General features: G+C 39.0%; 1 protein-coding gene across 4 annotated transcripts in view; it reads right to left on the reverse strand.

The window, feature by feature from the left end:
* Positions 1–5,503: 5,503 nt before the first annotated feature.
* Positions 5,504–22,721, reverse strand: part of GLCE (glucuronic acid epimerase) — a 109,644-nt gene continuing 92,426 nt past the window's right edge. For 2 of the 4 annotated variants that reach the window (XM_086322792.1, XM_086322794.1), the window contains 3 exons: positions 15,816–16,411; positions 12,478–12,723; positions 5,504–9,737 (listed from right to left, as the gene is read on the reverse strand). In XM_086322792.1, the coding sequence (XP_086178918.1) occupies positions 8,713–9,737; positions 12,478–12,723; positions 15,816–16,398 (1,854 nt within the window). In that variant the 5' untranslated portion in view covers positions 16,399–16,411 and the 3' untranslated portion in view covers positions 5,504–8,712. Of the gene's footprint in view, positions 9,738–12,477; positions 12,724–15,815; positions 16,412–17,083; positions 17,209–22,721 lie in introns of all 4 variants that reach the window. The other 2 variants (XM_086322793.1, XM_086322795.1) reach the window with 2 other exon arrangements.

Consider the following 22,721-nt stretch of genomic DNA (forward strand, 5'->3'; position numbering starts at 1 on the left):
TCTCTTGTTGTGGAGTGTGGACTCTAGGGTGCACGGCCTTCGGTAGTTGTGGCACACAGGCTTAGTCGCCTGAGGCATGTGGAATCTTCCTGGTCCCAGGAATTGAACTCATGTCCCTTGCATTGGCAGGTGGGTTCCCAACCACAGGACCACCAGAGAAGTCTCCAGCAAAACACTCTTAAAAAGGATGCAGTCACTCCATTTATACCAAGGTATACCTGACATAACTAACAGCTTACAATTTAGTTCACATTTTGACAGGAATCACAGTTTAGCCCAAGAGTCTCTGATTTCAAGGGTAACTTGCTCAGGGTGAGAGAAGGGTGGGAGATAACTTTGGGGAGGGGTCTGCGAGGCGGGGCTTAGGGGAACGGGCAGGGTCCTGGCTTTAAACTCCTTTTCCTAAACTGAGAATTGGAATTATTCTTTAAACCACAAGACAGCTGGGGCATTTCTTCTGGGTGGTTCCAGTGTGGGGAGAGTCTCCTTCCCACTGAAAAGACAGCAGCTGTGTGTGGTTTCCCTGACTTCTTTGGGTTTTCTGTTAACCTTACTTCTCTGTAGCTTTTGCCCTCAGGATCTGCTGGGCCCACCAGGCCTGGGCTGAGTTCTGAATTTCCCAAGGGGGTGGGCAGGCTGCACTGCGTGTGTGCGTTTGTGTGTACACGCTCACACACATGGGTCTGGGGCTCACTGTGACCCTGACCCATCTCCCAGAGAGTTCAGTGCTGAGGACTCTGGGGAACTGGTTTGTTTGGGGGGGATGGAGTAAATGAGAAGCCGCAGGGAGGCCTGCATTCAGCCGTTAAAGGGGATGCCCACTTCACTGGTCCCCTAGGACCACCCTAAGGATAAACTAGACGAATGGAAAGATGCTAAGAAGTTTAATGTAGCAAGTTTCTTTAGAATTTCATTACTGCGAATTCTGATTTGGAATTTGTAATATTTTAAAATATTTTGTTTTCATAGCAGACAATACGTGTGCCTCCTGAATCTATTACCTCACTGATTAGAGAGGGCAGGGACCCATTCTCAGTCATCAGTGTCTCCCCAGCAGCTGGCAGTGCTGGTAACTGGCTGCTATGACTCCTGTCAGATGGTTCCTGTGCCTTTTCATGTGTGTGTGTGCACATGCACACACAGACACACTCTCCTTAGATCTTATTCTGTGGCATATAGAGTTTTGAAAGTCCATTATGGAAGACAGTAAACAGCAGGAGGGTGTTAGAGGGGCTTGGAAGGGCTGCGATGCTGTCATCCAAAATCTAATGTAAATAGTCCGGGGATGCAGAATAAGCAGGGCACATATCAAGGAGACCTGATCGCTGAAGAAACCTCCTTTTTCTGGGCTCTTCTAATCATTCAGTGGAGCAAGTATCCATTTCAGCAGTTCTGATAGCATCCCCAGATGAAATGGGCTCATTTACCCATCTTGGGCCAAGACTGGGGCTGTGACCTGCATCCCTAGTCGAGCCCCCTGGGGTGGAGTCAGGAGATAGTGGATCGTGGCTATTGCTTGGGGATGATGGTTTGGAACATGGAATCTGGGGGCAGACATACCACACTGTCAAATTACTGAGTGACTTCTGGCAAATTGTTTGACTTCTGCAAGTTCCTTTTTTATCTGTGAAGTTCACATAGTACTTCCTCCTGAGACTGACAAAAGAATTAAAAGGCGAGTACATGGAGTCCTTTTGCCTGAGCCCACTACTGCTTGGCTCTGATTTGGGGAAGGGGAGGCTACGCAAAGCCCATCAGAGGAAGAGCACTTCTGGCTGTGGCTCAGGGCAGGCACAGCATCTTACCTCTGCTGTCCTGAGACAGGGAACACGTGAAAAGAGTTGCATGACCTTGAGAGAGTTACTTAAACAGTGTTTTGTTTTCTCATCTACCACCCGAGTTAGGCTGAGCTGTACATGAGGTCGAGTTTGGGGGATAACAGTGGTACTTCTTCCCAAGCAAAAATGATCTAGAAACACCAATCCAGAACCATAGTTTGCTGTACCCTGACGCTCAGAGCTCTAGCCGATAAGCTCAGAGCTCTAGCTGATAAGCTACCTGGGTGACTCCTTCTGGTGGGTGTTTCCAGATGGAGGCAGCATCTCTTTTTGTTGCCCATAGGAGTGGAGATGATGCACTCTTCTCCTGATTACCTTGCCACACCATCGATGGAATTTGAGAATTAGTTTGGGGCCTCCCACCCTATATTCCATTGAATTGCAGAGATTTCATTTCACCCGTATTAAAAAAGCAAAGGCAGAATAACAGGTATTAAATTAAGATCATGCACTTTTGCCAAAGACCCTTCTACCCCCACCGGATCTCAGGGACTTCGGGTAAAGAATCCACCTGCAATGCAAGAGACACAAGAGACCTAGGTTCGATCCTTGGGTCGGGAAGATCCTCTAGAGGAGGAAATGGCAACCCACTCTGGTATTCTTGCCTGGAGAATTCCATGGACAGAGGAGCTTGGTGGGCTATAGCCCGTGGAGTTGCAAAGAGTCGGTCGGATACAACTAAGCAACTACGCACACTAGTTAACACTACTAGATTTTCTAAGCTGAAATGGAGCAGTCATTCTTACCTCCGGGTGCCGATGAGAACAGAGCAAAATCCCAGGAAGGCACTGGCTCTTCCAGGTGCTCAGCTTAGAGGCAGTGTGGGGTTGCCTGATAATACTCTACCTGAACTGTGTGTTTACCACCAGTTTGTGGGTTGCTCTATTTCTGACCCTTCACAGGACTTTTTTCTTCTTTTGCTGTTTTCTTGGCTACAGCTCCTCTTTGATGGTTTACTTTGCAGTCCTGTCATTTCACAAAATCCTACTCCTGAAAAAGGATTAGCAAAATTACACAGTGTTGCTGCTACTTAACATTCAGGAAATGCAGCATCCACACACAAGTTACCAATCATACTTACCAGATGGTAACTGTATCTTTTCCACCAGAAAGTGAGCAGCAAACACTGAAACTCATCACTAGTACAGCATTTAAATTCACATCCAGTTTTGATTTGACATCCTTAATGAGCTGGTATAATGAAAGACAGTATTTTGTCCCTATATTGTTCACTATTTATAATAGCTACAATAATGCAGACTTGATATTTTTTAAATTGTCATGAAAAAAAAATCTCACCATAACCTACAATTTTGATATATTCTGCATCTGAATATACTTTTTGCAATACTTTGGAGTTCTATATTCAGAATGGGCTAATAGAAATAGCACATGGCAGGAAGGATAAAAACTAGCAGCTGATGATGGTGTCCATATATTTTTCTAGCACCACTGCTTAAGTTTAGTGATTACTTTTTGGTAGTTTATTTTAAAAACTTTAAGATCAACCAGTTCTCTCTTACTGGACTATATTAGGAAGCAGCTGATGCCCAGGGGTGGAGTAAGTTCCTGACGCGATAACAGCAGAGCCAGAGAGCCCGGTTTTCTGAGTCCCAGGTCTAGATTTCAGCTCATTGAACATGCCCTAAAGATCTCTGAGTTTTGGCCTTAAGCTTGGGGGTCAACAAATTAAATGGCAACTCTGGCTAGTTCGGTTTCAGTGCACTTACAGAGTAAAGAGTGGTTGCTAATGGGCTGAATTGTGTCCCAATTCCATGGTGAAGTCCTAACCACTAGGACCTCAGATTGTGACTGTATTTGGAGAGAGGACCTTTCAAGAGGTGGTGGTTGTTTTGTTGCAAAGTCATGTCCGACTCTTGTGACCCCATGGAGTGTAGCGTGCCAGGCTCTTCTGTTCATGGGATTCTCCAGGCAAGAATATTGGAATGGGTTGCCATTTCCTTCTCCAGCAGATCTTCCTGACCCAGGGATCGAACCCAGGTCTCCCTCATTGCAGGCAGATTCTTTACCAACTGAACTTTGAGGGAAGCCTCTTATAGAGGTAGCTAAGGTAAAATGAGGTTTGTGAATTAATGGGCCCCGATTTAGTATGACAGGTTAGAACACAGGCAATACCACGTGAGGACACAGCAAGAAGGTGGCCATCTGCATGCCAAGGGAAGGGGCCTCAGAAGAAACTACCCCTGATGACATCTGGATTTTGGACTTATAGCCTCCAGAACTGCAAAGAAATAAATTCCCACTATTTAAGCCACACATTTCTATGGCATTTTAAAAAATGGCAGCCCGAGCAAATACAGTGGTCCAGACCAAAGGAAAATGCAGAACTCACATTATGTTTTTGTTTGTAATAGAAACACTATGTTGTTAAGCAGGATTCATTTATCTTAAGGATACAGTGGTAGCTTACGGAACCACAGCAGAATGCAGCAGGCCTCAGAAATGCACTGGATCTAGGGCCTGGAGCACTGCCAAGATTCTGTTCTCATCTCTGCTTTTCATTGTGTATCTGCTTCAGTTTTGTTTTTTCTTTCTTAATTCATCCCAATTTCCAGTTCCTGGGAAGAGACTGACTGGCCCAGATTGAGTGAGGGACTAACCCTGTCTACAGTCATGCCGGAGGAGGCAGTCACAGGGCACACAGTGGCCATCAGAGCCCTCTGGAGACAGAGAAAGCATTCTCAGGAAAGCAGAGCTCACCAGACCATGAAATAGGCTCTCTGTAGCATGGAGGGTCTGACCCACCTCAAGGGCTATAGGGAGGCTAATATGTGACGCTCAGTGTGCTGAAGTGGAACGGTTGATGTATTAACAGTTTGGCTACAAATAGCAAAATTAAGGCAAGAGCAGCCTGAGACCTCATTCAGACCAAGAACTGCTTGTATCCTGATGGCTGTTTCCCAACTGAGGATGAGAGAGAAGGAAGAAATGCCAACAATGCTGATTAGCAGCCTGTCAAAGGATACGCACTCATTAGCTAGAAAAAGTTGACTGGTGATCAACTGGAACTCCAACATACAAATGGTATGGAATATTTATAACCTAAAAAATAATGTACAATGAAACATAACAGAAAGCCAGACTGGTCTCTGATTTCATACATACTTGGGAGCCTAAATCATTACTCTCTGAAAGGAAGAGGGGAAAAGATTAAGTAACGTTTTTTGTTCTAGAGAAGAGGGTAACATGGAAAATACAAGAATAAATTTTCAATTAAATCAGAATGAGTCAAAAACGGTTACCAGCCTGCATTAGCATGGGAAAAGGCGTCCTCACCACTGTCATGGCACCCTGCTTTCGCTCACATTACCTCTTCTTCTCCCAGCTGGCACCCAGGCCTAAAGCCCCTGCTTAGCTCCATCTCCTCTGTAACACCCTCCCTGACTGACCATATCATTTGGCATTTTATTTTTCTGAAACTGTTTGTGGACACTGTGTTCTCCACCACCCCACCCAGGACTAAACCTCCTTAGGGTGAAGGCCCTTATGATATTCCCCAATTTGTCTTAAAGGGTCTCATACACCTTTCACGAACATTTATTGTGTGACTAGTTGCCACCAGCTGAACCGAAAACGGTCAGAAATCTGCTTGCCGGGCTCAAGTAATCTTAGAATAAACAGAGAAGAGAAACATCCAGGTATAGTCCTTTTAAGATAAAAACTTTATTTTACAATTATATAAAGCAGCTTTACGTTAAGCACAAACAATCCATTTACTTTGTATAGAAACAAAATACCTTTCCATCTGCAAAAAATCAAGTTTTGCTGTGTATAAAACTAACATGTGCACATTGTGCTTAAACTGCAAAGTCTGTACAGCTTTACAAAGGACTACCCTTCAGAAGGGCATCCAGTAAACACGTTATTGCATATTTAACATATGGTCTATAACCCACATGTACAATGGAGAAACAAGAAAAACAATCACAAGGAGGATGAAAATAGCAGCTTTCAGTGAAACTTTTGCACACCTATAAAGAAAAAGGACTGCCACATCGGAAGAGTTGTGCTTGTGTGTCATTTCTTGTATTTGCTCACGTACACTGGATGGTTTTTGGATGAAGCCTTTATGTACAGTAACTCTGAAAGGGTCAAACTTGACCTTTATCTGGAAACTTTTGGCTGGTTTTATAACTGAAGTGGCAATAGATTTAATTAAACATCAAAGCTAACTCAAGATAAGTGTAAACAACTAATACCCATAATCTTGGAACAAGGAAAAATTTAAAGAATTAAAAAAAAAAAAAAAGGCAAAATACCTTCCCCATTTTCTCTAATCTCAGACTAAACATTTTGCATGATTTAAAACCCTAGAAAACTCCATGTGTTTAGGAACAAAAATGACAGATGGTCTTGGGCAGTGTTTCCCCACATATGTCCCTCAGATCATTTGCCTCAGAATTACCTGAATGCGTATTTTAAAAATTCAGACTACCATGCTTCACTGGCAGATTTACTGGATATCTGGAATCTGTATTTTAGTAAGCTCCCAGGTGATTCTGAGGCATTCTAAAGTTTGAGAACCACTGGTTTGTACTGCCAGGGATGCTACAGGTTCAACTCACCCTCTTTGAAAATCCTGGGATCACAGGAAAAATCGAGTTGCTGTTGCAACATGGAAGGCAGTATGAGACCAACAGCAAAGAAATTGCAATGCCATTTCTAGATCAAAATGTCTTTCTATTTTCAGTGAGAAAAGACAGCCACATTGTTAAGGCACTGGGATTTGTCACAGAAGCAGTACCACACTGTTTTCACTGATCCCCTCAATCTGAAGTAGCAGTATGCAAACAGAAGGCAGAAGTCTGGACTGCTCTAAATAATAACAAGTACAATGGCGTAAAAAGGATTTCCAGACTGGAGAAACTTTATTTTTGAGCGGTGAAAATAAAATAAAAAAAGGAGTCTAGATATTCTTATTGAGACATCTAATGTATGAAGACTACAAAGGTCAACAGCTAGGGGGAACTGTTGTGGCAAAATTGACGTGTGGTCAGTTAAACTGGGAGTTTCAACTTATTTTTCCATGGCCAGTTTCCATGGGCTTCCCTGGTGGCTCAGATGGTGAAGACTCTGCCTGCAATGTAGGAGACCCAGGTTCAGTCCCTGGGTTGGGAAGTTCCCCTGGAGCCAGGGAATGGCTACTCACTCTAGTGTTCTTGCCTCGAGAATTCCATGGACAAAGAAGCCTGGCGGGCTACAGTCTATGAGGTCACAAAGAGTTGGACACGACTTAGTGATTAACAGTTTCATGTCAGTTGTAGGTCTTCGTTCCGGCTGCTGATACAACATATATGTTGCACAAAGGCATGTATGCATTTTGCCATTTCTGAGTGGTGTTGGTAGACTAAGTCCAGGCAAGATGCAGTGGCAGGCAGGTGCCCACCTCGCTCTTGATGTGCATTTCATATAGGTCACACACACTGCACTGCGTGTGTCAGACTCAGTCCTCTGAAAGTACCGGATCTTGTATTTCCAATCTGTATAAGTTATTGTATTGATTTACTGTATTGTCATACACTAAAACAGAGACAGCAAAATCAACCTCCCTCAGTTCTGACCTACTGCCTAAGTCCTAGAGCAGACACTGCCCAGGGTGTGAGGGCTATGATGCCTATTTATGTGAGGTATGTGGGATATAAAACCAAAATAAAGGTCTGATTACACATGTACAGCTAATATAGTAGCATCACTTTTATCCAAGAGCTGAAATAATTTAAAATTAAAAACTGCAAAGAAAAAACACCAGAAAAGTTTGGAAAGCTTACACAAAAACTATGTATTTTGTGTACATCAATAGTTTGGAAAGCTGTAGACCAAGAATGATCTAAGTAGGAAAAAAATCTGCTACAATCCTTATAATATCTGACCTAATATTTTTCCTTAAAGGGGAAAAGAATCTAGAAAAGGCAGTGGTAGTGGGCTTATTAAACTTACTACCTCCTCATCAAATCTAGGTTTATAGTAAAATTTCCCAAATGTCCCCAAAATGTCCCCCCAAAATAGACAAAACTCTCGAGTGTAGTCTGAAATGAAATACAAAATTTGAGATAGTGGCAAAAAGAAACCACCACAATGGGGGTACAGGAGGGGTATACTGATTATCAAATCTTTACTGATTGTAGATAGTTTCATAAAACAGATAACATTTTTGTTCTGTTTTGTAATTTCTTGTGCAGTCAACAAGTTTCATTTTAGTTGTGCTTACATTATATAACTGTGAAGCCTGAACACTGGTTGTGTTTTTAATTTATACACTTCAAGCAAACCATAAATTCAAAATATTCTCCATATATAACAACTTGAACAAATACAACAAATGCTCATCCACCCCTAAGAAATTAATTTATAGAAAAGAAAAATCATTTTTAAAGTTGCACACAGTCCACTATTCAGGCTACAAGTACATATTTACTGTATTTTAGCACATTATTTTTTAAAGTCTGCTTTCAACATAAACATAAATAACCACATTTTAAAAGAGCCCCATACTAAGTTTTCAGACAAGTGCTGGACAGCTGGCCATCAAGAGCTACTTACCATTGTCTTTCCCAAATCGAGAGAACTGGACTACCTGTGGAACTGAACAGGGTGATAAGCGAGGCCAAGTTAAACATCTTCATTCAGCCCACTGACTAAACACTTTTCTGCTATAAATGCCATCGACATTCTAAACACTAAACCCATGGAATGCAATTATCTCAGAAGACTGGTTTTAAGGATCATTTATCACTTTGATGTAATCCACAAAAACCTAGTATACAACCTTTTAAAATGTGCCTATGCTCTGCTGACACAGAGCCTCTAGTTTCTGTGTACAGCAGAGGCTGACGTAGGATTTTGGTTCTGAGCTCTAGTTGTGCTTTGCCCGGCTGCCTTTAAGGTAGCTCTTCCACCTCTTGACAAATTCTTTGAAGATTGGGGACTCATCAATGGTGCTAAGCAGCTGCAGTTGATTGATGTGGGTGGTGTGATAGTCCCAGCGGGCCAGGTTGGGGGCAATGCCAAGCATGAAGTGCCGGAGGTCGTAGATGGTTCCTGAGCCAGTGTCGTACAAGGGGAGCATGGCTTTAAGGGATTCCATGCCACGCTCATACAAGGACCTCGCTTCTTTCCCGAGTTTTTCCCCTGCAGTTTCTTTTAAGTCATACAGCCCAATTAAAGAATACATAAAGCCATTTAAAACAAAAGAGCTAGGTGTAGTTGGATATTCTTCATACCAGTCATGTTTATTCATAAACACAGCCTTGACTCCATGCTGCTCTGACAGAAACTTGTAAGGGGCTGTTGCCCTTAAAGCTGAATTGAGGAATATATGGTCTTTTGTTAAGAGATAGGCCCTGACTAATGTAGAAATGGCTTGCCCTTGGGCCATGGCGGAGTACCACCCTGGCTCTAAAGACTTGAAGCCTTCCCCTAACTTACGGGTCACCATAATCGGCCAGCCGCCTTTCTCATCCTGGTTCCTCACCAGCCAGTCACTGGCAGCGAAGAAGGCAGCCATGTGGGCTGTGGTAGAGATGGTAATGTTGTCAAGGAAGCCCTTCCCTTTCGCAATCAACCTAACCACCTTCTTGGGCATTATTCTTGTTGGCTTGACAGCTTTTGTGTTGGAAAGACCCACTCCTTTCCTGAGGTCAGTGACCAGGTCCCGGGTAACTGTGCTCCATGATGTTCTGGGCCCGATGCCATAGTATATGTCTCTTTCTTTAAAAGCAATTAGCTGGGTATTTGAGACATAATGTACAGTGAAGAGCTGATTCTTTTCTGTCGTCTCCAGAACCACAGACACACTTCCATTTGTTAAGAACTTGAGGTCAAATGAAATAATAAAATCTTTTGTGTTCCCCAGTTGCAAGGATACACCTTCACTGGTTTCTGTAGGGGAAAAAATATACCAAAAAATACTGGTTAGAATAGAAGGTTTCTCTCTGTATTTAAAAGTTACTTGCAATTCATCCTTGATAACCACTGACCATACAAAATTAATACATCAATATTTTATATGTTGGATTATTATTTTTTTAATTTGTATTTTTACTAAGTTAACCACAAACAAATGACAGAACTGTTGAGCCCATGATGGCTTGTGAGCATCAGACCAAAGCTCTTTTACCTTTTGGCCTGTCTAGTTTACATCAGCAGGGTTAATGGCCTTAGCATATACACTGTGGTCAAACTGCCTTTTCTAGATCAAAACTGGTTGATCAATAATCAATGGCTGGCTAATATACCTATTCTACAAAAAGAAAAAAAAATAGCCAAAAGCTGGTTCCACACATAGTATTACAAGAAAGAGGCTAGAAGAGAAGAACGGTTAGATATGAATTGATGGATCAGACAATTATGGAAGTTGTATGAAGAATGAGAACATCTTAAACATCAAATGATGTTTTGAGTGAGTTTTTGAAAACCAATTTCAAAATTTTTTTTTTTTTTGGCTATGCTGCATGCTTGTGGGATCGTAGTTCCCCCATCAGCAACTGAACCCAGCCCCTCACAGTAGAAGCATGGAGTCCTAAATACTGGACTGCCAGGGAATTCCCCCCAAATTTTTTATTTAATTAATATTTGGTAAGTATTTACTGTGTTCTAAGTGCTTTACACATTAATTCATTTGGCTATTATAACAATTACAAGAGTAGTGCCATTATTACTCTTTATGGATGATGAACAGAGACAGAAAAGTATCTTGCCTAAGGTACAAAGAGTTGAACCCAGGTTGTTTAGTCTGGCTCTATAAAGTACATGCTCTTAATCACCCATCGTTGGAGATGATAGGTTTGTTTTCAAACATTCACTGGAATTGTGAATAAAACTTCTGGAAATTAAGCAATGGGCTCCTATAGTCAACAAAGTGAGGAATACTGGGGGAGATGGAGGGGAACGCATAGGTTTTGGAGTTAAACAAACCTAGTTTGAATTATTAACTCCAACACTTACTAGCTTTGAGATGTTCAACAAGATATATCTTTTAGCCTTGGTTTCTTCATGTGTTAAGTAGAGATAATATTACTTTGCAAGGAAACTGTGAGGATTAAAAAGAAAAAGGATAGTGGATTGAAACATAGTAAAAAACGATGTTGATAATTCTGAAGCCAAAGGGTTCAGAGACTGAAAAAATAGTAAGAGCTGTTCTATTTGGCAAATAGTCAAACAGGAAATTTCTCTTGCATATCTATAGTATGAAGACAGCTGACTCTCGGAAAGTTGACTTCTACGAATAAAAGAAACTGAGCATATTAAAACCAAACAGTAGCAGCAGCAGGAAGAAGAAGGAAGAAGAAATCGAACAACAAAATGTTTCTTCTTCCTGTTGCTGCTACTGTTTGCTTATAATATGCTCAGTTTCTTTTACTGCTCTAAATAGAACAGAATTCAAGGGATGGTTCTAAAAAGCTTCTCAGCCCTTGAGGAGATCAAGATGAGGGCTGCTGTTTTCCACCCTAATCCAGACTACACTATTCATCAGTGTAAAAATAAGCCCTCTAGAAGAACCCAAAATCAAAAGTCCTTTTTAGTCTAAGCATTTCCTGCTACAAGCCATAAGCTAAATATTCTTAAACATCTCCATGTACTTTCTCACCCAGCCAAGCTTGTTGTTTTACAATAGGCAAAGATGCTCTGTGTACTAGAATATCACAGAATGCCACAGGATAAAAGAAGTTTTAGTCACAGAATACAAAACTAAAGGTCACTCATTATTTGCACTGCATTAAACACTCATAAATCCGTTACTTAAGGCCATCTAGAAGGAGTAGATTTGTATTGTGGCTTTCAAGGTCTGTGAATTACACAGCCATCAATAAAGGACAAGGAGAGAATACAGAAAAGGTCTTCTAACCTTTTCTCTCTTTTTATTTACCAACTGGCAAGGCTGGTGGGAGGAAGGATGAGTTCTGCTCTTGACAACATTTCTCCACAGAAAACTAAGCCTGAGGTGCTAACTAAAATTATTCCATTGTCTTTTTAACTAATGAACTCATTAATTCTCATGGATATTGATTAGTGGAGAGAAATACATTACATCCCAATTAATGAGACTGTCTTAGTAAAAGGGGAAATGTTGCATAAAGTTAATTTGATTTTATAAAAGATTTTATTAATGAAATGGCTTTATATGAAGTTTGAAACAATCTAGCACATTAACAAAATTCCACATAGGAAGCAGGCCTGGTTGGTGATGCTATATTAACTTGAAAAAATAAAAAGCTACTGGTAAAAAATAGGCAAAGGAAAGGATGGCTCTCTCTAGAAAGAAAAATTTCTACTTTAATGCAAAATAGTTTGAAAATTAAAAGATGAATACTATGCTTAAATATTAAACTGAGGAACTTCATTCCTATGGGATATAGAGCTCTGGAAGGAGAAAGCCCTCATGCAGTAACCTGGTTCTTGTGGCCTGGCTCTTCACACAGTAAATATTCCTTATATAACCTTGAACTTTTTAGCTGATCCTTTTTTAGATTTCATTTGGGTGACACTATTTGTGTCTTTATCTATGTAATATCAAGGCATCTACTAATGTGATTTTTACAACCATAAAAACCATTTTAAGGGAGTATCAGGTGCCATAAATCAACATAAAATTAGCAAACACACATAAAGCAGGACTTACCTGGAGCAATGAACTGTTTAACATTGGTGAATCTTGACTTATCAGCCACACTAGCCATAAAGCAGCCCTTGGGCACAGTCCAGTCATTGGGCTTGCTGTTTTTGTCCCTGTCTTCTGCTGTTTCATATACCTCTATATGAGGGGGTTTTTCAGTTAGATTCTTGCTGTAGTGACTTAACCCATACTGTGCAATCTGGATTGGGTAGAAATAGCCTTGAGGTCCCCACTGTGTAGATAAAGGTACACCTATAAAATAGAAAAACAGAATAAATAACTATCTCCAGACATTCATAATCCTATTCTGAATACCACTTTTCACTGTTTTACTTCACAGGGTTATCCAGTAACTTTAAAGCTTCCTTATTACACTGTTTTCATAATTACTAAAAATAGTACCAAATTAACCAGAAATGAAAACCAAAATTAAATGTTTATTCATTCTCACTCATTATTTGTTGACAGATGACAATGCATTGTTGTAAATTGTAAATTATCTTTTAAGGACTGATTTTTAATGAGTGCTACTCTTGCTCATAGCTATAGGTGTCATTTTTCATAATTCTATTTCATCATTCAAGTTCTATACAATTTAAACACATATATTGATAGTTAACAATTACCTGTTTTATTCTAGAGTATTAAACCTGAAATTTTCTTAACATCTGTACTTAACAGTCAAGTTAATTATCTTTCCCTCCAATGTCAAGATTTGGTCTAGCAACTATATCATCAGATGGTTAAAGTACTTGCTTAAGAAGCCAGCTATGATAGGCAACTTAAAGTATAAACAATTTGCAATTCTTTCTCATATCCCTCATGTCAAAATGTAATTCCTGAGAATAAGGAGTACTTTAAAAAAAAAAAAAGAATTACGGTTGTATATTTAACCGTGGATTTTTTTAAAAAATACATTTATTTTTATTTATTTGGCTGTCTAAGGTCTTAGCTGCAGCATGTGGAATCTAGTTCCCCTACCAGGGATTGAACCCAGGCCCCCTGCATTGGGAGTACAGAGTTTTAACCACTGGACCACAAAGGAAGTCCCTTAACCATAGATTTTTGATAAATTCATTAATGGATTACTTCTTGTAAAGTTCTAAGTAAAACTTTCAAATGTTTGGTATGAGTATTTACTTTAGTAATTGCTTACATGGGAAATACAGTAATACCACTGTACAGAACATTTTATTATTGCATCATGGTGTATGTGTTGAGAGATAACTCCTATTTGGAGTCCTAAAATATGTTAACAAGCAACAGATGGGTACAGCAGAAACCAGGAACTTATAAAACCATATGCGTTTTGGTGTAGTTTCAAAATAGTTTAAGGAATTGGGTTTAAGAAACTAGGCCGCAGATAAGCTTTTTAAATTCAATATTCTTTCTCCAAGGGTAGATTTCTTTTTTCAAAAGATTTTCACTGAGTAAAAGGAAGGTTTATACTATCTTATTATATGGGTAATAACTATGATAATGTGCAATTGGCCTAAGAAGTGATAGACCGATCAATGGAACAGAACAGTAGGCCAGAAACATACTCTAGTTTTAAAATATTTTAGTATAATGATAAAGATTGTATCATTGATCAGCAGGGGAAAGAAGATTCAATAAATGTTAGGGGGGAAAACATCTAAAATTAGACCTTGGCTTTGTACCATTTGCCAAAATATAAATCAGCTTAGAGGGACTAAAATATTAAATGTAAAAATACAAAACCATAAAACTATTAGAGAAAATAAAGATTAATAGCGATTTTCTAAGCATAAAAGTAGTAATTTTTTAAAAATTCCTTAGTAAATAGAACTAAAATTTTCTAAAACTAACAAACCACAAGTAAAATGAAAAGACAGTCAAATTAAAGAAAATATCTTTAGCAAATGTGACAAGGTTTTACTACCCTTGCTATATATATATAAAAGGTCTCACAATATATTTTTCCAAAAAACAACACTAATCACAATGAAAAAAGAGGGGAAAGAAAATCAAGGCCATTCTATAACAGTTAAAAGGATATGAAAAAGATACCTGACCTCACTAATTGCTACAGAAAGCAAATTATGAGATCCCTTTGTAAATGACAGATTAAAAAACAATGTTTCATGATGGCAGGAGTGAGATTATTCCATACATTTTTACAGAATGTCCTGATTATGAGTATTAGTGCTTAAAATGCTCAATAAATATTCAATAACAAGAGGAAATAATCCTGTTGAGGGGAAAAAAATACAAAATCTACTACAGAGAGTGATTCTAAACTGTTTAAAAAAATGTATATATACAACAACAACAAAAAGATTGGGAAAAACATCAAAATATTAACAGTGGTTATAGATGCTTTTCACTTTTTCTTTAGCACCTAAGGCACCTAATAAGCTTACACATTTTTAAAAAGCTACTGGGGGAAAAAGGTTTGGCAATGGATAACTTTCAAGTTTCTAACAAACTATTACCCTCTTGAACACTGTACGATAAATATCATTACAACTATGTTAAAACATATACCTAGGTATAAAGACCTTCTGAGAATATACAAAAATGGTAATCATTATCTTGAATGGTAAGAATCTATACGAATTTGACCCCTTCCTTCTACTAAACATTCTGTAAAGATATTACAAAAATTAAAATATTAAGATATGAAAATTACTTTTTATAACAAAATGAGAAAAATGAAATAAAACTCAAACCAAGCAATCTTAAAATACATTACGTTCTTTCCTTTGATTAAATTATATACTTTAAAGTCAAATTCAGTTTGGCTTTCTGATCAATTCTAGGTTTGAAATATAAATTCCAAAACATCCATGAGGAACCCTCAGTGCTCCAAATTTTAAAGACAAGGAAAGACAATATAGACAGCAGACTGTAGGAGTTCCAATATAGGTTCAGAGAAAATGGTACTACGTATTATCTTGTTCTGAGAACTTTAACCCTTCAACCAGAGGTGATACCTGGCTAATCTGATAACAAGAGGGCACTGGTACATTGATGGGTTCGCTGGATGGTCTGTCTCCCTTTCCCATCTCCTCTCATAGGATAATCACTGTATATTTTAATGCAAAATTTCTGGAGATGCTGCCTTGACTTTGATAATTTTAGTTTCCAGGGCAGGTTAATGGCATAATCCTATTTAATCAGGTATGATCTTATTGGAGCCCTTAAATCACCATCTAGAAGGCTGAAGGTTCAGGTTTAACCTGTTCCTCCATGCTAAGTTGGAGTGGTGATAGGTCTCTTAATAAGCTGTGTAAGTACTTGCTATGTAATTAACGCTTACAGTCACTTATTTCTCAACACAATCCGGATAGGAAAATGCAGTGGAGTAGACAGATACCAACCTTCAACCCCACTTATGCACTTGACTCTGTCTCGGACTTCCACATTGTAGCCTTCAAAGGACATAAACACACCATCAGGGTGATAAGGGGCTCTCTGTGCATAGACTTTGGAATAGCTATGAGAGAATTCAAACCGATCATAGCCATCGTACTGAACCACCTTTCCGTAAACGTCAAAATATTTCTCTACCCAGGTGAATGGAAGAAAGACTTCATTCCCCTCTCGTCTCCCTTTAATTGTGTGTTCATCATTTATGAGGCAGTCAATTTCTTCATATTTGAGCCCTAACACCCTGCCTCCCCCATTGTTATTGAAGCCCCCAACAACAGGGGGCGCTTTCTGCTGTTCCTGAGGGAAGGCCTCCTCAGACTGCTTGGCCATGTGGTTCACATAGTTGTTGCTCTCAGACGCTGCTGCTTTTTTTTCTAAGGCATCCACTCTGAAGCCACTACTCAAGTGCCGTGGAACCTGGATCGCTTTGTCACTGGAACACTTATTCCACAAAAGTACTGTGACCAAAGTGAAGAGTGCACAGATGATAATCAGAGTCTTATAGTTGACCCGAGCTGCCAAGCAACGCATATTCAGACCATACCTATGGAGGCAAGAAGAAAAATTCACACAAAGATGTACTACTGACATTTCACAGGATAAGGCTTACTTTTTTATACTGAACCAGGGCAGTTTTATTAACTGCATGTAATCTGATCACACTTAAAATTACTAACTCAAACTTTTCAGCAGAGACAAAGAAAAGGAAGAGATGCTTCCCCCCTCTTAAGATGCTCAGTTAGCACGATCCTCTAAAGCAAAGATTCCCAAACTCTCTCTGTTTGTGCCTCCAAGCCCCTATGTCAAAACAAATACCTTCCATTTATGAAATAGGTGGCTCTAACAACTTAATACATGCTTTTGTCCTAACAACTGAGTAGCTGTTTGAAAAAATATAACAGGTCTTGTCAAGGTAAACACTGACATCCATGGTGCCAAATCCAACAATGCTCATTCTGTGTTACGTCTCAGGAGCATAAAATAGTAAATGGCTCTTTCCTTTCTGAAACACTTTATTTCCTGACTTCCAGGGCACCATTCTTTCTTGGTTCTCCTTATACCCCACTAGATGCTCCTCCTAGTCATCTTCGATCATTCCTTCTCATCTCCCTGAATCTTAATGTTGAAATGTCTTAGGGTCCAAGTCCTCAGACCTCTTCTTTATCTCTACTCACTCCCAGGTGATCTCACTCATGAATCACATGGTGTTACATACAATTTATATGCTGACTTTTCCCCAACTTCTATCTCCAGGCCAGATCTTTCTTCAGAACTTCAGGCATACATGTGTATGTGCCAATCCAAGTAACTGACATCTTTATTTGGAAGTCAAATGGATTTCTGAAACATAACATTCAAAATTTATTCCCTAAGCTTTCCCTTCAACCTGTTGTTTTACTGGTCAGACCAGAAATACTGAGTCCTTTCTTGTTCACCCCAAACCCAGCCAGTCAGGAAATCCTGTTGGCCCCACCTTTAAATTATATCCAGATTCTAATCATTCTCACCAACTCCACTGTTAACACCATACCAGAGTCACTGCCATCTTTCACTTAGAATACTGCAATCATGGGGGCTTCCCAGCTGTTGCAGTGGTTAAGAATCCACCTGCCAATGCAGGAGACACGGGTTTGATTCCTGGGTCAGGAAGATCTCCTGGAGTAAGAAATGGCAACCCACTCCAGTATTCTTGCCTGGAAAACTCCATGGACAGCAGAGCCTGGAAAACTACAGTCCATGGGGTCACAGAGAGTTGGACACAGCCAAGTGACTGAGCACACTGTAATGATGTCTAAACTGCTCTCCCTGCTTTTTACCCTTGATCTACTATTCTACCCCAAAGTCTACTCTTGACATAGCACTCAGAACGATGCATTTAAATATAAGCCAGATCATGTTATTCCAGTCACGACGGGAGAAGAAAATGATGCTCTCGCCCCTACCAGTCTTGTGGTATACCAACCAGTTGTGACTGTATATAGTAGTCCTGGCTTGCTTGTTGCTGGGGTCATTGGGAAACATGGAAAACTATAGGTTAGTTGTATGTGCAACATATCGAATATCTCAGTACACTGAAAGTAAAGAGACTAGGCTTATTGCTATTTGCTACAGTAGCTCTAATTTATTTCATGGTGTAAATCCACAACTACTCATTTTATGGTTGTCATCTTTCTTTCCCCTTTTCCTCTCAATAAACCCTTCTGGCAGCAATGAGATTTTTAAAAAAATCAAACTGTTAAAAGAAAAGGTTTAATGAAAAACTGCATAATGATTTTCTGTTTTTCAGGAAAGCTGATGATGAATGTGTAATTCACTCATTTCTTTTAATTCCAAGAGGATGTAAACCCTGAGCCCTTGCATATCTGAAAGCAACTTTATTCTGCTCTCACCTTTGATTAGTAGTTTGGCAGGATATAGAATCCTTGGGCTACATATGATTTTCTTTCTAAATGCTGAAGGCAATATTTTACTTTCTTAAAGCATTACCAGCTACTGATGAGAGGTCTGATTTCAGTCTGATACATGTCATTTTGTGCATAACTTCCCTCTGGATCTTGTGTTTACCCTAGGAATTCTTCAGTTTTACAAGAATGTGTTACAGTATGATATTTAATTCACTATTTCAGCACGTGGTGTACTCTTTCAATCTGAAACCTTGTGTCCTCTTATTCTTATTCAACAGATGTAGTATCGTTTTGTAACTCTGGGTATGTTAGAGTTCTGTTCTTGTAAGTTTCTCTCCGATATGTCTATTTTCTTTAGTGGCAATTTTCCTGGTTATTTTGGTCTCTTTCACAGTATTAGCTTTCCTGACACGCTTGTGATCTTTGGTTACTCATTCATCTTTAGGCTTGAATGACTCATTAGCCAACACAGATTTTCTCTGTTATTGTGAAGATGGTCTGATTTCTAGCTAGACTTCTCTCCAGAGAGGAGCTCTGTGTGGGCTAGGTACAGGCTGAGCGGTACTGTTCCTTTAGGGTGTGTGGGTGGGGACCCAGCAGGCCCTCTAGATGCCAGAATGAAGATGACTTTTTATTTTGTTCTGGGGACATAACTTCTACTCTAGAAGCCTTAGCTTTTCCCAGTTTCTCTAAAGAAAGCCTGGCAAGACGTGGGTTCGATCCCTGGGTTGGGAAGATCTCCCAGAGGAGGGTATGGCAATGCATTCCAGTATTCTTGCCTGGAGAATCTCATGGACAGAGGACTCTGGTGGGCTATGGTCCACAGGGTCACAAAGAGTAGGACATGACTGAAGCAACTTAGCATGCATACATGCCAGCTATCTGCAGTTCAAGTGCAGGGATGAGAGAGGTAAGGAGGAGGGTAGAGCTGTGCCTTCTAGTACTCAAAAAAAAAATCCAGAAATACGTTCAATTATCATTCTGTGGTAATCTTCCCATTTCTTGTTATTGACTTCCTTTCTTATTTCTATATATTTTATTTCAGTGGGGCAACAGGAGGAAAGGGAGGCAAAGATATGGGCTTGATCCAACTTGGAAATTGTACACAGATTCTAAGAGCTGGAATCCAATAATATATTTTATCATCTGCATTTACTATGAGAAACATGTTGAATGCAAAAAAAAGTGTGGAACAAGAAAATCTTCATAAGTCATGTATTTATAAATTGAGGATTTCCTTATATAGCAGCATGGGCAAACTGATAATAATAAGTGATGTTTCATAAAAAAAAAAAAAGAGCCCTCCATTAAAAACATTTATGTGGCAACTTTTGAATTATCTGTCAGCTATATCTAACATTTAGACCAGTTTAAACAGAAATATAAAGCTTTTGTTCTTCTTTGAGATGCACCCTTCCTCAACGACCCAAAAGACCTGCTTATAGAACTAGCAGACTACCATTATGATGAGGCATATGAGGCATATATTTTTCCATATATGATGGAAAAATAAAGAAAAACCCATTAAAAACTTTCAATAACCTTTACGTCCAGATTTTTAAGCAATCAGGAAAAAAAATAAAAACAATCAAGGCTTCTCAGAGAAATCATTCTGAAAGGTCCCCCTTTAAGTCAAAGTTGTGAGAATTATGACTGACATTGACTGAAATGGTGAATCAATAAAAATCCATGAGTCTATAATAACATTCAGAAAAGGAGAAAGCCAGAAAAGATACTTATGTCATTTTGTGATAAAAATATGTAACTAAGTGAAAGAATTTATTTATCTAGTCTTTGCAGGAGAACAAACCAATAGTCCCAGATGATAAAAAATTCTAATTTACAGAAAACATGTGGTTAATAATGTGGAAGAAAAAAATAAAAATCAGAAAATTAGCATATGTGATTCCTCATGCAATTATTAGTTTAGGCAAGTATTATACCCAGGCATATGTTTGATAGGGACTTAATGATTCATACTGTGTGCAAAGTAACACCAAGTACATTATTTCCCAGTCACAAGGAGAAAAAGGTGAAACTCTACAATGAAGGGATCAGTTATCACCCTAAATCAGTAGTCAAATTCAGTCGCATTAATGATGACCCATCCAGATATTGTGCCTCTTGATAAGTTAAAATAAAAAAATACATAGCCTATTGCATATCCCAGACAAAAATGTTTAACTTGGATCTCTTAGGCCCTACGATTTAACTTTGAGTTAACAGAAAATACAAGGGACAGAGGAACAAGTTAAATGCAGATGCAACCAATACATCTAGAAAATGAAACACCCTGCAGGAGAATTGGCTCCATCCCCTCAATAAATTAATGGTATGAAAATAAAAAGGAAATTGGGTTAGATTAAAAAAAAAAAATAGACTTAAGGACTGTAACAACCAGATGTGAAACTTGGTCTGAAGCTGGGAAATTTGACTATGGCCTTGATAAGAAGAAAAGATGGAAGGATATATGGAGGTTAACACTGAAATAATGAGGTTACAAAATAGCACATATAGTATGATTTTCTAATTTTCCATGAATATATTTACTGTTTTTTAAAACCATATAATAGAAAATTAAGAAGGTCAAAGTCACTTTTGTTAAAATATTAAATGTAAATTTTGAGTTAAAATATTTTGTTTTCAAAACAGACACTGAAATTTTTTGGAGGGGAGGATGGAGAGAAAGAAAACTCTGAGTATTGACATGCAGTGCTAACTACCAAATAGGCTTATCTAACTGCTACTGCTGCTGCTAAGTTGCTTCAGTCGTGTCCGACTCTATGCAACCCCATAGATGGCAGCCCAAAAGGCTCCTCTGTCCCTGGGATTCTCCAGGCAAGAACACTGGAGTGGATTGCCATTTCCTTCTCCAATGCATGAAAGTGAAAAGTGAAAGTGAAGTCACTCAGTCGTGTCCGACTCTTCGAGACCCCATGGACTGCAGCCTACCAGGCTCCTCTACCCATGGGATTCTCCAGGCAAGAGTACTGGGGTGGGGTGCCATTGCCTTCTCCTTTAGGCTTATCTAAAGGTAAGTGCAATATTTTATTATGTTTCTCAGATTACAGAAAACTTTTACATTTTGAAAAGTAGACTGCATTGACATTTTGCTAAGTATAAGTGATAGTAACTTTAAAAGCTAAAACCAGGGTTTTCTGCTGAGTAGTGATAAGCTTCCTACTCATTTTAAAGCCTTCGCTACATCCACGAATTAGATTAACCTTTCAAGTTAAAGGGGAAAAAAGTAAATAAATAAATTCAAAAACCACGAAAGCTTATGTACTGCTGACCTTAAATATTTCATTAGAGACATAATACAATAAAATTTAGTTTATCAACTTTAGAGATCTAAAATAGGAAATAACATTCAGTAAACATCAAAAAGAAACTGTAGTAACTTATTTGCTGAAACCGTTAAAAATTAAGTAAAGAAAAATATAACTTAGCTTCCCTCTGGGAGAGCAAACAGTTCTCTTCCAAAATGATTTGCAATTCAAAGAAATTTTCCTGATACTTTACTTTTCAAATTCATTTTCCTAATTGAATATTTCAAGTAACCATTAGAGTAATTTAGTAAACATGAAAACTGCATATCACCATGAGTTTTTAAACTGTGAAGGTCATATTTCAGTTAAGAACAACCTTTAAATAAATTTGTAAAGGAGTTCAGTGATAGAAATTATTGGCTTTTTCTTTCCTCTGAATAATGTAGACCAAAGCTTGCCTGCCCATTATTTTCTTATTTATTTATTTATATATCTAACAACTGATATTCTTATAATCCTTTGGGCTTCCCTGGTGGCTCAGTGAAGAATCTGCCTGCAATGCAGGAGATCCAGGTTCGATCCCTGGGTCAGGAAGATTCCCTGCAGAAGGAAATGGCAACCCACTCCAGTATTCTTGCCTGGAGAATTCTATGGACCGATGAACCTGACGGGCTACAGTCCATAGGGTCACAAAAGAGTTGGACACAACTGAGTGACTAACACTTTCAACATTTTGAATCCTTTGGTACCAAGTAAACAGAAGGAACAGCAGTTGCTCAATAGGTGATCAAACTGGTTCAATCAGTACCTATTCAGCAGCTAATGCGGCAGGTAAGGCACAATTCCTGTCCCTAAAGGCCAGGTTGGTGGGAAACACAGGCATAAACACAATAATGCAACAACACACCAGCTGTAAAAAAGAAAAGTTATATAGAATATGCTATGAAACACTAACATTCTAAGTATGAAGGAAAGTGAGTACACTGGCAGTCCAGCATGCTCGGAATCAGGTGTTTCCCCAGATATTCACCTGGCTTGCTCCCTTACTTCTTCAGGTCACTGCTTAAGAGTTACTTTATTAGAGAGACTTTCTGACCACCTTATCCTAAGTAGGAGTTCTCACCCCATCTTCTCTAGGTTCTTGATTTTTATTCATAGAATTTATCATTACTTGATATTT

This window comes from Bos grunniens, chromosome 10, assembly GCF_055505025.1.
Source record: "Bos grunniens cultivar Pamir isolate PY7600 chromosome 10, Bosgru_T2T1.0, whole genome shotgun sequence".
Lineage (NCBI taxonomy): Eukaryota > Metazoa > Chordata > Mammalia > Artiodactyla > Bovidae > Bos > Bos grunniens.